Source organism: Perissodus microlepis, chromosome 1, assembly GCF_051167445.1.
Source record: "Perissodus microlepis isolate ML-2025 ecotype Zambia chromosome 1, ASM5116744v1, whole genome shotgun sequence".
Lineage (NCBI taxonomy): Eukaryota > Metazoa > Chordata > Actinopteri > Cichliformes > Cichlidae > Perissodus > Perissodus microlepis.
The window spans coordinates 5,402,757-5,419,988 of NC_140461.1; the positions used below are offsets into that span (position 1 = coordinate 5,402,757).

At 36.5% G+C, this 17,232-nt stretch overlaps 3 protein-coding genes across 3 annotated transcripts; 1 reads left to right on the forward strand and 2 right to left on the reverse strand.

Annotated features, from left to right (window-relative positions):
• The first annotated feature begins 235 nt into the window (after positions 1 to 235).
• Positions 236 to 3,595, forward strand: LOC146393198 (uncharacterized). The gene is made up of 9 exons (XM_084924577.1): positions 236 to 318; positions 404 to 531; positions 626 to 677; positions 1,517 to 1,614; positions 1,717 to 1,853; positions 1,937 to 2,002; positions 2,190 to 2,236; positions 2,402 to 2,550; positions 3,273 to 3,595. Exons 1-9 carry the CDS (start codon positions 236 to 238, stop codon positions 3,593 to 3,595), a joined length of 1,083 nt encoding a protein of 360 aa, XP_084780703.1.
• Positions 3,596 to 3,863: 268 nt separating this feature from the next.
• On the reverse strand, positions 3,864 to 5,958 carry LOC146393199 (uncharacterized). The gene is made up of 4 exons (XM_084925089.1): positions 5,900 to 5,958; positions 5,648 to 5,780; positions 4,870 to 4,977; positions 3,864 to 4,301 (listed from the first exon to the last, which is right to left on the reverse strand). Exons 1-4 carry the CDS (start codon positions 5,956 to 5,958, stop codon positions 3,864 to 3,866), a joined length of 738 nt encoding a protein of 245 aa, XP_084781215.1.
• Positions 5,958 to 8,623, reverse strand: LOC146393200 (uncharacterized). Its single transcript, XM_084924591.1, has 9 exons — positions 8,575 to 8,623; positions 8,188 to 8,250; positions 7,955 to 7,990; positions 7,751 to 7,860; positions 7,340 to 7,640; positions 7,008 to 7,043; positions 6,851 to 6,898; positions 6,668 to 6,711; positions 5,958 to 6,092 (listed from the first exon to the last, which is right to left on the reverse strand). Exons 1-9 carry the CDS (start codon positions 8,621 to 8,623, stop codon positions 6,054 to 6,056), a joined length of 726 nt encoding a protein of 241 aa, XP_084780717.1. The 3' UTR covers positions 5,958 to 6,053.
• Between the last annotated feature and the right edge of the window lie 8,609 nt (positions 8,624 to 17,232).

The window sequence follows — 17,232 nt, forward strand, 5'->3', positions numbered from 1 at the left end:
TCAGTTCTCAAAAAAAAAATTGTCAGGTATCAGACAAAAAATTGTCAGGTCTCAGTTCTCAAAAAAAAAGTTGTCAGGTATCAGACAAAAAATTGTCAGGTCTCAGTTCTCAAAAAAATATATATATTTTCCTGAAGTCTGTGTCATGAGCTATTGTAGAAACAATAAATGTTATTTTCTGTAGTTATTTTAAAAAAAATAACCATTCAATTGTCTGTTTGTTTTTTAGAGTGAGATGAAACAGTGGTCTCCTGAACAAGGAATCAGGGCAATGGTAAAGCGGGTAAGGGATGTCAGAGGAGTGCGGCCTTGTTACAGGTTGGTTAAATAGTGTGTATTTAATATAATCAAGTATTCTCTTGTTTTACTGTTGAGCTCAGAGTAAAATCTATTGTTACTGTAGAGACGATGTTGCTAATATAATGAGGTATATGGATGCAAGTGGTCTTCAGAGGAGATCTCCTGGAAAGAAGAAAATTCCCCGTCGGAATTACATCAGTTGTGGTCCAAATGACACATGGCACATTGATGGTATTTATTTTATCTTTTCAATTAACCTTCCAAACATGTTTTGATGGTACTTCTGTTGAAACAAATTGTAATTATTATTTGTTGTTTCATATAGGCAATGATAAACTGAAGTTCTTTGGAATGTGGATACATTTGGGGATTGATGGGTAGGTTCGAATATGGCATTCGCTACTTAATTTATTATATTCAGTGATAGTACAAAGTTGCTTCAAGATAAGGATGTGCGGTAAACTGAGGTGTTATCTCTCCTGAGTAGTCTAGGGCAGGGATGGGCAAGTCCAGGCCTCGAGGGCCGGTGTCCTGCAGGTTTTAGATGTGTCCTTGATCCACAGCTGATTCAAATGGCTAAATTACCCTCACAACATGTTTTGTAGTTCTCCAGAGGCCTGGTAATGAACTAATCATTTTATTCAAGTGTGTTTACCCAGGGTGATATCTAAAACATGCAGGACACTGGCCCTCGAGGTCTGGAGTTGGCCAAGCCTGGTCTAAGGGACCAAGATAAAGTATGAATAGTAAAGGAGGATTCAAGATGGCGGTTTTTAAAAGGCTTTTTTCCTGCTAGTCTTAAAGTTCCATTTCAGACTGGCAGTTAATTTCAGGGAGGGCCAAGATCAACATAACAAACAAAACATCCCTGATATAAAGTAAACAGAATTTAACTCCAAAGAAAATAAAATGTACAATTTACGATAACCTACCTAACCAACACATAAACAGGAGAATACAAGGGATTACAAAACAAAAGGCAGCTCTCCCCTCGCGTCAGTCTGAACACAGTCAAGAGTCACATTCAATTCCAAAGGCATGTAAGCCTACACAACTATGGCAGTCAAAATGGCCGGAGGAACCAGAAACAACGCCTAGACAGAATACAATGGAAAACCAGCATACTCTTGGGGAATGTAACAAAAACCAAACATAGTGCCAAAACATGATTAAATCATATGTACAAGTGGCCACTTTTCTGTTTCTTTCTTTTCAGATTTTCCAGGAAGGTTCTATGGCTAAAGGTGGGCACATCCAACCGCAAACAAAACTTTGTGGCCAGATACTTCTTTGAGGCTGTTCAAGAACAGGGTGGTATGCAATATACTAAAAAAAAGGGGGGTTAAAAAAGATTACATTTTGGTAATAAATTTATTTTTTCATCATTCACTAATTATCTTCAGTTTGTGTCTTTAGGCTGTCCTCAAATGATTCGGGGGGACAGAGGAAAGGAGAACCTTGTTGTGGGTCAAATGCAGATGGCATTTCACATGCGAGATCTTGGGAATCAGGCATGGAGGTGCTTCAGAATGGGGACGTCAGTGCACAACCAGGTATGTCTTTAAGCTGGTAAATGACTATTTCTAAAGTAACAACCTGACAACAAAACTGATAATGTCATGTTTCTGTTGTTTAGAGAGCTGAATGTTTCAACAGTATTTTAAAGCGGACATGGATTAAGAAATGGCTGACAACATTTGAGGTAAAGCAAATCTTTCACCTGTAAAACCTATTAACAAAGACTAGCCATCAAAATTTTGCTAAACATACGATGGATTAGTTTATCTGAAAACACAAGGCCAGAATCTGTGTTTATGTACATCTGTACCTTTTCACTAATGAAATTCTCACCTTCACAACTTATGTCTTTTTCAAAACAACATGCTTAGGCCATGATGGAGTCTGGGATCCTTGAACTGGACAATCCTGTGCACATGTAAGTCAATATTTTTAGACATGAAAAATGATCAAGCAGCAGTATGAAAGTATGTGGTCTAGGAATGCCTTTGTTTTTTGAGTACTGATTAAAATTTAGCTTTTACTTATTCTACCTCAAACAAGCAGATGAACATATTAATTTTTTAATTCTCCTTTTTCATAGCAACTGCTTGCAGTACTCACACTTGCCACTGCTTCAAAGAGACTTAAAAACGGAGCAAACAGTTTGGAACACCCATGACATCCGCAAGCAACGCAATGCACCTGGTCCATTTGGGAAACCCGACCTTCTGTTTACCTCACCACCTCCTGGTATGTCATTTGAAAGCCTGTGGGTTTTTTTTTTTTGTTTGTTTGTTTTTTTAACTTTCATTAGTTTACTTTTACTTTGATATAGCACTCTTCACAGGATAAAAACCACAAAGTGGCTTCACAATAATATAAAACAGATAAACATAAAACAGCACAATCGAACATACAGAATAAATACAATCAAGGAAACGTAATGATGGAGGCAGAGCATTCCATGACCTGGGAGCCACCGCTTTGGAAGATCTATTGCCTCTGGTCTTCTGGTGGGACTACTAACAGCCATTGATTAGATGATCACAGGCTGGGAGAGGGAGCGTGGGGTTCTATAAGATCAGAAATTAAGGCAGGAGCTTCACGATTCGGAGCTTTGAAAGTCATTACTAAAATTTTAAAATGAATTTTCTAAAATATACTGGAAGCCAGTGTAATGAGTGTAAAACTGTTATAATGTGCTTTCTCTTTTGTGTCTTCCTAAGAAGCCTACTTGTTTTACAATAAGAGATTTCTGAATTTCTACTGTCAATACTAAAATGGCTTCATATTGGCACCTTTAACTAAAAATTAATCTAAATGTTTGAGTGATATTTCCATCTTTAAGTTTCTGCAATAACATCTGTAAACACTGACTGCTTATTATACAGGTTCTAGAACAGCTTTGTGATTATTCATTTATTTTTAACATTCAAAGTGAACATCTTTTCAATATTGTCTTTCATTCGTAGGATATGGCAATGTGCTGCACATAGTTGACCCAGACCTTTTAGACTACGCCAAGCAATTAATCTGTGAGAGGGAAGAGCCTTCACTGGTAGCAAACCAGGAATTCAGAGACATGTGCCAGAACATTTTAGAAAACAGCCAGTTTCCCTGCACACCTGATGGTTGCCTTGCTGCATACCTCATGCTAGTCCAAGAGCTCACAACTGCCATGAACAGAAATGCAGTTCCTACACCTTCTACGTTTGCAGAGGCAAATGACATATACATCTTTCTGAAGAGAGAGAGGATGGAAGGTGCACCAGTAAACATTTCCAATGACCAATAAAATCATACAACATTGTTTGTTAACATTTATTTATCCTTGATTGTTAACATTTATTTATCCTTGATTGTTAACATTTATTTATCCTTGTTTAAAATCAACAGGTAATTTGAAAACTGACCAACAAAATGTACAATAAAATGTTGAAATACAATTGACAAGGTGCCATCTTTCATAATGATTCAGTGTTTCATTTACCACAACTTTTGTTAACAATAATGTAGAACATAATTAACATTGAAAGACTTTTGAACTGCAGACTGTAGCAACATTACCACTTGTAGCCATATCGGCTCGTAAGATCAAGGCCTGACTTGAGAAACTTAACAACATCAGATGCGGAAGGCCTTGAGTCTGGGTCATAGCTCACCAAACCACCAAGAAAACTGTTTTTGTCACTGAGATGTGATAGGGCATGTGGTGGGGTTTTGGTGGCCATTAGTGCAGCCAGTTCTCTTTGTTTTTTAACCATCCACGGAGCGGACCCCGTCAGGATCTCCAGATATGTGGCTCCGAGGGACCACATGTCTGTCTGGAACGAGGCCTCTTCAAACATCAGTATGCATTCAGGGGCCATGTAAAGATATGTGCCACCAGCTGGACCAGTAGCCTGGGCAGTGAACTTACTCCCTTGACGAAGCATCACAGTGTCTCTTATGTTTGCCATGCCCCAGTCTGTCAGGACTGCCTTCTTAGAAGGGTGGTGAACCTATAAGGTATACATATGAGAACTTACCAGGTTGTCTAAAATTTCACAAATGTTATCAAAAATGTCATTCCAAAGACCACAGCTCATAATTGAAAAAAAAAAAAAAACCCTCAAAGCTTTTAGCACCCAGATCACCCAATCACTGCAGATTTATTCTGAGATTGTTTATTATACCCAACATTAAAATTAACAGATTGGTTAATGATCAAACCCGGTTTTATAGTCCTGTGCATTTTTTTTATCCCCATTCCACTTAAGAAAGTGGTACAGACTAATAAAATAATAGAAACTTTCAGTTTGTAAAGCCTAAACATTACAACATGTTTGGGAATTTTGTAGGTGTACAAGAACCAACATATTAAAGAAAAAATGGACTATTAAAGAAACAATGTAAGGCTTCTTACTTTTAAAAAAAAAATCCTTTATATGAATATGCCAGAACAGTTTCTCATTGTTCAAATGTAGTGTTTAATAGACTGAAGAGAATAAAGTTAAATAAATAATATACTATTTTTATTTTGATCTTCAAAAACAAAGTAGAGAAAAAGAAAAATACAGTATGGCTTACCATGACATTTGCTGGCTTTATATCCTGGTGAATGATTCTCTGTGCATGGATGTACTCTACTGCCATGGATAAGTCCAGTGATATGAAACCGGCATCATCCCCTTCAAGCTATCAAGACAATATATAATATTAATAAAACAATGCGTAGCCAGGTGTGACAATCTAACATGTCTACCACTGGAAATGTATTACTTCAAATAGGATTAGTATTCAAATGCAATTGCAATTTCAATTTCAATAAATTACAATAGGACCTAAGACCAACAAAGTAAATGTTTGGCAGTGACCATCAAAAAGCCCTGATGGCAGTCCTCTTGCGAAACTGTAAGCAGAGGTGAATGGTGTGTGTGAGCAAGGTGGCCAACAAATCTGACTCAGTTACACCAGTCCTGTCTGGAGGACTGGACAGAAATTCCTGAAAAATATTGTAAGAATATTGTAGAAGAAAACCTAAAATGTCTGAACCTCATCCAAGTAAAAAAAAGCAATTCTACCAAAACAGTAAGGGAGCTTATTATTAAAAAGTTAAGATTATTCTTTTACTAAGTTCATACTTTTCTGGCATTTGACAATTAAAGATCATTTTGGTAATTCTAAATGGTTGAAAACATGAGAGAAAAAAAAAGTAATCAGTCTTTTTATATGTTGTACACAAAGATGGTTTCAAGTACATATTTAAACAAATGCCAGCAATAAAAAGTTCTTTTTTAATATGAGGGTATTAAGATTATTCACATCTACCTAAATGTATTAAACATAAATTTATGAGTATTGGTACCTTCACCAAGCAGCTGTCTGTGTGAAGCACTTGCTGCAGGGTTGCGCCATGAATGTATTCAGCTGCCAACAAAAAGCAGGACTCAGTGCGGGCAACTGCCATGAGTCTGACAATGTTGGGGTGAGACAGTCTCCTAATAAAACAGAAACATGTCCGAATAAAAAAAAAACAAAATAGAGGCATATTATGTTACAGCTTGAGGAACAATCGATTTTGACAATGAAACAAAAAAAAGTATGTCAAAGTTCTTACAGTGAAACATTTATCTCATGATGAATGTCGCTGTCCTCCATCCCTTGTTGGCCACACATGATCCTTTTAACAGCTGCTGGAGTACCATGAAAAGAACCTCTATATACCTTGCCAAATGTTCCTTCTCCCAGTAGATTGTCCTCACTGTATGTAATTAAAGCCTCTTCCACATATGGAACACGTGGAAGATACACTTGGGGATAAAAAAAACACAAAGTAACATACATTAACATACAGCTACTGCTAATCATTCTTCTATTAACTGCTGGATCAGTAATATCTAGGTTTACTCCAGGAACTTGAGTACCAAATAGTGAAGAATGAAAACCTTTATTTACAATTTTGTCTGATGATATGATGTTAGCCCTAAATGGGAAAGAATGCTTACATGATGGCGATTTTGGAGTTGTGTTGAAAGACTCTGCAAAAACTATCAAAAGCCCACTAATTCCAGCACCTTCAGATAGCTCTTCAGCTCCCTCCATAGCTTCTTTTGCCTCAATAACTGCATGTGGTAACATGTCTTGGCTCACTGCTCCACCTGGACCTAGAGATGACCCTACATTTTCCTCCTTCCTTTGCTTGGACTGGCTTTTCTTTCTGACTCTCCCTGTTTCAAATTCAGCTGAGCTGGATGTTTCTGCATGGAAATCCTATGAACACATTCAGCCAAGATATACTTTTTGCAGGGTGCACTGTGAAAATATCCACATTTATGACAATGATAAGAAATTAATTGGTCTGTTCAAGATGAAGCCATGGTTTTACCTGTTCTGCAACACTTTGTCCTATGAGGTTTTCAGGAAGTTCATCTGCAGAATAAGATGCATATTATGTACTGTAACTGTGCAATGACCAAGCATAGTAAACAAGTGTGTAAAGGTTGGAAATGTAATGCAAACAAAAAAAGAAGTCAATTTTAATGATTTAGTTAGATGTCCAGGCATTCACCTAAACTGCAACTTTCATCACCACCCACTTTAGTTACAGGGTCTTCATCTGTAAAATAACACATTAATTGCAATATATCTGAATGCACAACATGGTCAGTGTACCATGTTCAATCATAACATCAAAAATATTCAATTTGGTTTGAGCAGGCACACACCTGAGATGGAACTTTGATCATCCAAACACACGACCTCTGTACAAAAAGTAAAATTATTTCATACCATACAAATTCGAGTGCTAGACAGTAGTTAATAGTAATATTGAACACTTTAATTCAATTCAATTCAATTCAATTTTATTTATATAGCGCCAAATCACAACAAAAGTCGCCTCAAGGCGCTTCATAGATACAGAGAAAAACCCAACAATCATATGACCCCCTATGAGCAAGCACTTTGGCGACAGTGGGAAGGAAAAACTCCCTTTTAACAGGAAGAAACCTCCGGCAGAACCAGGCTCAGGGAGGGGCGGCCACTGGGACTTTATTACCCAGTTGTCTTCGCCCGATGTATAGTGTTCTTTTCCACATATGTGTAATATCAGAAACAGTTCCGTATTCTTTGTGGAACTCCTCCTTACTCCACCTGGTCCCGTCAGAATGGCAAAGAGTGAACTCACTCCCCTCAGTACGCTCTGGCCAGAAGCATTCTTTGCCTATGGTAATTAAATCATCATAGGTTTCATGGCCTTGCAGAATGATTCGAGGTGGAGCTTCGTCCATTATTAACTTCTGGTACCGTCCACACTTTCTATGAGTTCTTGGCTTCCACTCCATGGGAGCCAGTCTGACCTAGAATCAAGGAAAAAAAGGGAAATTTATGAAAAAAATATGCCTTTTTAGAAAGTTATTTTTTAATATATTGCTGATAGTCATACAGGTAGCTTCACTTTTTAACTAACCTTCAATAATGATTTGCCATGGTCCAAACGTTTATCATTCAATGGAAACTGCCTTTTCTTTACTTGAGGCTGTAGTAGTTTCTTGGCTTTACCAAAGGCCTCTGCTGCACCTGTAATGGATGAAGCTGAAAGTTAATCAAACTGATCCACAGCGAGTTCCATATTACAAATGACCTTAAAGCAAAATAATTGAGGTTTTCTTACTGAGAAATTCATTGCCACGTGTTGAAGTAGTGTCATCTGCAATATAAATAGGGCATTGATGTGAAACGTGGTTTTACAGAATTCTACTATAATCACAGACTATTGCACAGTCATCTGCTTTCAAAATGTATTGCATCTATTAATAAAGTGGTTAGTCAATCATAACCTGCTAAGCATATCATGTTAAATAAAGGAGATTATTTTGCATGTTGTTCGAAAGTATCAAAACCTACCTGATTTTTCTGCTGTCAGGAGCTTTTTTATGTTGTTATCAAAGCCTTTTTGGGTAATCTCACCTTCAAATAAAATTTTAAAAGGGTAAGTAGTTATAGATTGACTGTAGGAGACAGATCCTACATGACTATCTAACTTTTAAATTGCAATCTTTTAATTTTGTGAGAAATCTATCTTTTGTCATTTTTTTTTTTTAAATCGGGCACTCCAACAATATCATAAAGTAATAACTATATATGTCTGTTAACATGCATATTAATTAAGAGAAGTAAATAGGAATACCATACAATGTTAAATAATTAAAGCATGATATTGTCAGGGTTCTTTGCAGTTAAAAAAATTAACTTGCAAGCATTACAAAAAAATTTAATACAGTGTTTGATTACCATTTTCAAGGTCTTTTTTCAGCTGCTCGTAAGCTTTCAGCTTGTCCATTTGCTGTAATGTATACAAAACAATTACTGAACAGTTTAAATTTGAATCACGTTTCACCACTGTCGCTAGCTAGAATGAATTAGCCAGACAAAAATAGTACTGATTTGGTTTCGTACAAAACTAGCTTTCCGTCTCTGATATGTAACTTTCACAACATAACCGCAACTTAATATAACACAACTGTGGCAAAAATATGAACAAAAGGGAGAAAAAGTTAAACTTACCTTGTGTCGTTAGGAGCCTGAACCACGGTAAAACTCCGGTGAGGTCAATGACCTTACGCTCTCCCACTGTCACACGTTGATGACGTATTTGGAAATCAATTCAGGTGGGACATGACAACAGCGCCACCTGCAGGAAGATTTTCTCTCTGGTACCTTGTGTTCTGATACCTGACAACTTTTTTCTTGAGAACTGAGACCTGACAATTTTTTGTCTGATACCTGACAATTTTTTTTTTGAGAACTGAGACCTGACAATTTTTTGTCTGATACCTGACAATTTTTTTTTTGAGAACTGAGACCTGACAATTTTTTGTCTGATACCTGACAACTTTTTTTTTGAGAACTGAGACCTGACAATTTTTTGTCTGATACCTGACAATTTTTTCTTTGAGAACTGAGACCTGACAATTTTTTGTCTGATACCTGACAACTTTTTTTTTTGAGAACTGAGACCTGACAATTTTTTGTCTGATACCTGACAACTTTTTTTTCTTGAGAACTGAGACCTGACAATTTTTTGTCTGATACCTGACAATTTTTTTTTTGAGAACTGAGACCTGACAATTTTTTGTCTGATACCTGACAATTTTTTTTTTGAGAACTGAGACCTGACAATTTTTTGTCTGATACCTGACAACTTTTTTTTTGAGAACTGAGACCTGACAATTTTTTGTCTGATACCTGACAACTTTTTTTTTTGAGAACTGAGACCTGACATTTTTTGGTCTGACACCTGACAACTTTTTTCTTGAGTCCTGAGTCCTAAAATGTACACCGTAAAATATGACGGTGTATCACAAAAGATTGATATCAAACTGATCACTTGACCCATATTACGATACTTGCTCTTGGAGTGAATCAACAAATGGCGAAATGAAAGCCGAACAACAATGCTGTTTTTTTAGAGAGTCTTAGCTTACATGTGTGTTTATTTCATATTTTCAGTTGTTACCCTCCACGGCTAAATAAAGCACTCTAAATTGGTTTCAGTTATGTACTGATGTACACAACAATGGACATTAGAGGGTTCTTTCAAAGAAAAAACTCAGATAAAATGTTATTCTGTATATTGTGCTTTGTATGTTGTTCAATATATTTCTATGCAAAACAAGAGAATTTTCAATACACAGCAATATATTCACAGTTGAAACCAGATATTTACATACACTTTATTATTATTTTTTTACTGTTACTGTTAAACATCAATTTAGAGTAAACTTTTTTGTTTTAGATAAATAAATATTGAAATATCTTTTGAATTAGTTAAATGTCAGTAGTGCTGTTCGATATAACGATGTATATCGGATGATGATATAAAAACGTCTATCGTTTCATTTTACGCTATCGTTTGTTTCGTGGTGTCGCAAAATAAACTGTTTACGGCAATATTTTTTCATCGTTTTGATGGTCACTGTAGTGGCTATATTAATTTCTTAAAGTTCTCTCTTTCTCTTATATTTAATATAACCACACTACAGACGGACAAGCGCCTGTTTTTATGCGTTGTCGTTAGCAACAACGACGGTAAAACCATCGCGTGTCAGCTTGTTTATTTTCCATATAAACCTTTCAAAATAAAGCTCAAGATCCTGTTGAGACTTTTCAAAATAAACTGAATCACGTGAAAGAGTATGCAGAGTATTTACGGATGAAAAGCAAAAAAGAGTCGCAAAAATAAACCTCAGACTCAAACATTAGAACAGGCTTTTCCCCGCAGCACGCTGTGCAATAAATACTCACAAAGAAAACGGCGGCCGTTACAACTTATGTCTAAAAATGTATCGTTTCATGCATCGGTTAAAACGCTCGACTCCAGGTACACGACACCCAGCTGGAAACACTTCACGCAAGTCGAGCTGCCCGAGATTCACAGAATTTACAGAAAATGTTACATTTTTGTGATTTATATCGTTATCGGGACGATAGATGTCTTATATCGGGATATGAGATTTTGGTCATATCGCACAGCCCTAAATGTCAGAATAAAGAGAGAGAGCTGTCTATTTTAATCACTTTCATCAAATTTAGGAGTATATATACAAACTAAGTTTATTGTGTCCTTAATTAATAAGAAAACTCCAGATGATTCCATTCTGAGCTTAAGAAGCTTCTGATAGGTTACTAGAGTCCATTTGAGTAAATTGGTGGTACACCTGTGGATGCATATAAGGCACCCGCAAAATACAGAGCCTGTTTCTTTGACATGGGAAAATCAAGAGATATCAACCAAGTATTCTGCATGCCTAGGTGTTTGATTTTATACACATTTATAATGATATTCTTATGATTCATTAGCCAGTATAGGACTAACAATTAACACAATAATGCCTTCATTTGCAGATTAATAGACATATATTGAATATTAGAACATAAATAACTATTATTTCCTATTGTAAGACCGTTACTTCATCAGTTATAATCCCTTTTGTTGTAGGCTAATTATTATTGCACAGTAATGCAGTTTACCATTTAAATTGGGTTAAAAAGCCTACTTCTCAATTGCATGTGCTGGCATTCTTGGAAGTCTCCCACAGGATATTTCAAAATTATGTTTTTTAAAAAATTGCAAGAAGAGAAAAAAATAAAAACAGGGAATTGTCTGGATCCAATTTCGAAGAGGAGTTCGGAAGTCCAGAGAAGTGGTATATTCTTCCCCCCAAATGCACTTTTTTGCCTTTTTTTTTTACTTTGTACTGCAGTTATATTGTTAAAGATGAAGTGTTGGGCATATGAAATGTTTCATTCACTGGTATCTGGTTTATTAATGAGTCTTTATTGGACCACCAAATCTGCCGACTGAGAATAGATGCTCAGATGTTGTTGGAATGAACATGCATAAATAAACTGGCTTCCTGAAACATTTCACTATACATTTATTATATGTAATTTTTTGCCATTTTGCTATTGATGTCTACATTGTACAGAAAACATCCTGAGGTAACGGACAAAGACAGACATGAACCACAAGCAAATTAAAGTGCAGTGACTGATACTTTTGGCACTGTCTTTATTACAGTAGTTTTTGATGTAAAGATATCCAAGTAAAAAGTACACTTATTGTCCAGCTGATGCTAGCATTTCAGAAATCTCTACCTCCTTGTTTGTGATTTCCAGGAGAGAACTAAATAAGTCATACCTTACAAAGTTAGATTTTTTTGTCCTCACACTGGGAGCTTCCTATCCTGTAATTATTTCCAGTACACAGTTGAAGGTTGGCTAACTACATTTTTAAAAAAGCTTCTTCAACACCACTGAGACAATGCAAAATGACTTAACAGGTTCTTTTTTTTCTCAGCACTTACACTTTCTGACAAAGATAAATGGGTGAAAAGGTTCTGACCCTGCAGTGTGTTTAATAAATTAGATGAGACATTGATTAATTTGCCAGGTCAAATCACCAAAAGCTTCATTAAATGACAGTCTCTTTGGGCCATAAATAATTCATATTCATCACTATAACATTCAGGGTTTTAAATTGCACTGAAGGATATAAGCTGATGACAGTGTCAACTACCTCATAAAACTGCATGTTTAGCAAAACATTACTGGATAACAGCCACATAACCAACAACGAACCATAATTCTGTCAGTGGTATACCTACAGAGGCCCAGTCATTAAGCTTGTAGTCCAGCACTTGGTATGCAGGTATAACAGGGAAAAGAGCAAACAGAATCCTGGACTGCTTTTTGGTTTAGCAGCTTTAGTGTCTATCCCAGAGGTGGCAAAGTACTGTTGCAGCTTTTGAATATGTATGTGAGTTATTGGTCCTGGGGGAGCCGCTATATATCCGAGGAATGGCGAAAGGGTGACAATGGGGGCCCAGTCTTCTTTTTCCTTTATCTGGGGCTGTCTACCTCCTGATGTATCTCTCAGCACTACTTGTTCAGATTGCCTCATCTATCATTGGCCTCAGATATGAAAATGTGGATCCCTGCTTTGGGGCCCAGTCACATTGTTACGAGCGCAATCTGGAAGCATCATGGGGGAGGCCCTCATCCAAAGTTGAGGTGGGAGGAGAGGAGGGTGGGGTTGCTAGAGAGAAAGTCACAAGGAGAAGAAATGCTCTACTGTGCATCTTTTCATTTTTTATCACTGCATTTTTTAAAGAAAAAATTGATTTTTGCCAGCACTGAGATAAGTAATGAACAATACTGAGGCCTTCCCACTGCAGGAGTCTGTTTAAGAGCTTATTAGACTGGTGAAATCATTTGTATATCATTTGCTTTATGTGTGGAATGTAAAACTAATAAATTACACATGATTCAGTTACTGTCTGTTTTCAAGGACATATGGCCAGCAGCATGGCAGCAATCAACACAGCGCTGTTGCTGTGAAATTAAAGACGTGTTTATGATTATGTTCCCATGCCAAATCTCTCACACCCGCATTTGTTTATTGGCCTCCCTTAATAATGTGTGAAGGGGGATCTTAATTAGATTAGGCTTAATAAAGGAGTTACCAATTTGCATTACACAAGGTCATTCATTATCTTTTCAAACTTGGAAAGCCAGGTTATCTGTTCAGAAAACTTGTTATAGCTGCTTGAAGTAGACACAACTCCAGAATTGGCTCATGCACCTTTGCTTATGTGAGTGGCAGCATGCCATTGAGTGGATGTATTGGTTTTTCATGGTGCCAAAATGGTTTGACGTAAATAGGTATGACTTCCAGATGCGAAGACAGAGAACAGCAAGCATGAGTAAAGTTTAGAAATAAATGCTTGAAAGGTTTTGTTTTTTCATATAGTGCATTTTTATTTTGGCTGATTTCTGTTCACATGCCTCTGAATACAAACTTTTTTTTGCAAAGTCATAGTATTGAAGATTCTATTGTGAAGGAGGTTAAAGATTTTCAAAAGTCCATATGTATTTCACAGGGTCATCTGCAATTTTCTTTCCTCTTTGTACCAAACTGAATATGTGTGCATACTAGGGCTGCAACTAACGACAATTTTGGTAAGTGACTGATCTAAAAATTCTTCTTTGATTAGTCGATTAGTCAACGATTATTTAAATAACTCCTATCTCCACTTCCTGTGGGCAAACCTCCTGTTCTAGGCTTCAGTACCTCACTTTCTCAAGTCTGCCCACCTGTTAATAATCACCCTGTTGTCTAGTCCCACAGCAAATAAAAATACTGACCCAGGAAACATAAATTTGAAAATAATCCAATGTGTTTTTAACATTACTCAATTGAACTGTCAGAATAAAAATGAAATGAAAATATTAGGTAATACAAATTAGGGCACTAGCAGTATTTAAACAAAAAAATAATGTGCAAATAGGAAACTAAAAATGGCTTCTGTCCAAGATTTTATTTTCCAGTCCAAAATAACAAGTTTAACTTTACAGATGATTCAGTTCATGAATGAGACGCTTGCTCTTACCCCAGCTGCAGGTGATAACCATGTCAAAGATGCTCTGTCATGACTTAAGCCATTTGAGAAGTATGAGAGCCTCTTTTCAGGACAAAGTCATTTATACACTTTTGCTTTATATTAGTAAAGCAGAACAATACAGAATTAAAAAAGACAGTTACTAATCACAAATTTGGTTATATATCATAGTTTCTCAGATGGTGTAGTGTTCAATGCCAGTTAAACTGTTTAACTGATCATATATATATATATATATATATATATATATATATATATATATATATATATATATATATATATATATACATACACACACATAAGTAAGCCCTATGTATAATTAATTTTTGATATGGTCAAACTGACAGATTAACTACCTAACTTCAGGTGGAAGAGGTTTACTATTCAGAATAAACACTATTGTTAATGTGAGAAAAAAAAACTACAACAAACTAGGAGGCAGTGTAGCTATGCCAGTGTAATGGTTTACTATCACATTTCACTCATTAACATTAGCTAACAAAACTGAAATGGTGTTTACTTAGCAGGCATCTTACTAAGAAGTTTCCACCAGGTAAGCTAACATAAAAATTACAGTACAAACACTAACATAAACAAGGTATCAACATGAAGCACTGACTTAATTCTCTAAAACTGACCCATTCAGAGTTGACATGACAGCTGCAGGGTGCTGGTGCTCGTGCACTGCTGTCAGGCTGTCGTGGATTTACTGTGAAATTTTACATTTTGTTAAATCTCATTTTCCATTTTCTTCCATCCTCCTGTTTAGCTGTTCGCTCTTGGTTCTTCTTCGTTAGTATGAAGTGCAGTCTTGCCAGATGATAGAGTCAATACTGCCCCCGTAGCTTCCTTTAGTGTATTGCAGTTGCAAAAACACATTTATGTGGTATTAGTATATGATGCGATGACAATAAAGTTCCACTTTGACAAATTTTTATAGGCGATGTCATTGAGTATAGCGACGAATTGTTGCAGCCCTAGTGCACACCCAAAGAGAGAATATATATTATTTGTGTCCAAAAGTTGATTCTGTTCATCATGAACAGAATCAAGTTTTGGAAATTTACTTACCAGGATGATTGAGAATGCATCAAGACGATATATTATTTGTGGCTTTTTGAACATAGAATTGTCACTCTACACACATCCTTTATTGACAGGTATGCACATTTCTAGCTATTAGGTTGTTGCACTGAGTACTCCCTAATGATGCCTAAAGGAGAGATCTGAGGTCTGGAGCTGTCTGGATTGTCATGTAACACAGCTGAGGTGAAAGTATGAACAGAGGAGGAGACCTGTGTGCTAATCCCACAATCAACGGTGTCTCCACGGAGGGGTTTAGCATAAAAGCAACAGCTGCAGTGCTGCATTGGTCACCCAACAAAAACCCCAGGTCATCTGGCAGAGGTTTAATCAGCACCCAAAACACAGCAGTTTAACTGAGCAGATTAAAGTCAGTGTTTCCTTTCTTTTCCCTTTCTCCTGTACATTTTGAATGTCTTTCATACCCATATGTTCAAGGTTGACATTGCATATGAAGCAGTAGGTAGGTTCTAAAGTCTCTGGTATAATGAGAGAAACAAAGCACGTTAAATCTATATCGACTTTATTTGTCACTCAAGACTCTCTTCAGACAGTCTTTCAAGGGCCATGAAGCAGTTCTAAAGTGAAAATTAAAGATTTTCTGTGTGAACACATGTTTTAACTGAAATCTCTGATTACTATAATGGAGTAAGACTTTGTAATTCTAGCTGTCTGAATGGCTGCATTAAATTACAGAGGAGAAAGGTAAATGTCTACCCAAACACTGAGTCTGACATAATTCTATGTCTACCAAATGGATCAAACTGTATAAACAATAGCCAAGATACCAATTACAGTATAACTTGGCACTTACTGCTGTCTACTGTCAGTGGCAGTGTGGCTCAGGAAAAGGGGAATTAATGTATAATTCATGTACAAATAAACCTTTCAGTGCAAAGACAAATTTGTACCAGCATCACTATTCTAAAAGACTGACACAATGGGTACATGGACCTCCCTCGTGTGTGTGCCTTCAGACACTTTCCCCTGCCTTTTCAATTATAATGACTTTGGAACTAGCGCTGCAGTGGATGTCATAATATCTCAGTGACTCATCTCCTCTCTGTGGACTTGTGTAAATAAGGCTTGTTTTGGGACAAAATACAACTTTATTGACTCCTTGGTGTTGTGTTTGCAATTATGCTCAGTTTGCAGGTTTGTTTGTTTTTTGTCTTTTAATAATTATCATTTAAATCCTTAAATGTATTATACTTAAAAAATTCTATACAGAAATTTTGTATCTCTTTCACCATTAAGCCTTGGTTATACTCTGTTGTGAACATGGACAACTAAAGACCTAGTTGCCATGAAGTCATTCCTTGTATACTTCTTTGAAGCCCTCTGCCTGGGGGCAATGGATAATTGATTTCTTGTACAGTAAATTCTACACAGATAACACTGCACAGTCACAATAAATCTCACCATCCTATCAAAATTTATGTCACTCAGGCCCAAGTAGACCCTAGCGGACACAGAAAGCATAATTGAGGCTTTAGAGTAAAATCTGCCTAACCTAGAAAGGTTGATGGACTGACATGACATATTTTTGTAGACACTAATGATTCCTGGAGTATAAATCATGATGATTTGGATTACACAGAGACCATCCATCATGACCATTCCCCACTAGTGTAAATATCAATCTATTCGAGTTGTTCTTGGAAATTAAATTATTTTGCATATATTTTTTATGAAAATTCAGTTCTTTCCTATTTTTGCTGTTCAGGAATTCCTAAACATAGATAGCAACAAATCTTTCTGGCAAAACTTCACCTATTTCCAAGGTGCATGGAGAAGACAAAGATCTGATGACGTGAAGACAAGTGTTAAGGAACAAATTTATTAGGTGAGCAACGTGTTTCGAGTTGTAGCCTTCATCAGGGTCATTGCAGAATATCAAACAGTT

Coding starts and splice junctions, on each gene's coding strand:
- LOC146393200 (XM_084924591.1), bottom strand. CDS start 8,623: ATGGACAAGCTGAAAGCTTACGAGCAGCTGAAAAAAGACCTTGAAAAT. Junction 7,044..7,339: donor CATCGGGCGAAGACAACTGG/GTAATAAAGTCC, acceptor CTTTTTGTACAG/AGGTCGTGTGTTTGGATGAT. Junction 6,712..6,850: donor TGATGAAAGTTGCAGTTTAG/GTGAATGCCTGG, acceptor CTTATTCTGCAG/ATGAACTTCCTGAAAACCTC.
- LOC146393199 (XM_084925089.1), bottom strand. CDS start 5,958: ATGTGTGGCCAACAAGGGATGGAGGACAGCGACATTCATCATGAGATA. Junction 4,978..5,647: donor CAGACAGCTGCTTGGTGAAG/GTACCAATACTC, acceptor TTGTCTTGATAG/CTTGAAGGGGATGATGCCGG. Junction 4,302..4,869: donor TAAAGCCAGCAAATGTCATG/GTAAGCCATACT, acceptor TATACCTTATAG/GTTCACCACCCTTCTAAGAA.
- LOC146393198 (XM_084924577.1), top strand. CDS start 236: ATGAAACAGTGGTCTCCTGAACAAGGAATCAGGGCAATGGTAAAGCGG. Junction 1,615..1,716: donor GGCTGTTCAAGAACAGGGTG/GTATGCAATATA, acceptor TTGTGTCTTTAG/GCTGTCCTCAAATGATTCGG. Junction 2,237..2,401: donor CTGGACAATCCTGTGCACAT/GTAAGTCAATAT, acceptor CCTTTTTCATAG/CAACTGCTTGCAGTACTCAC.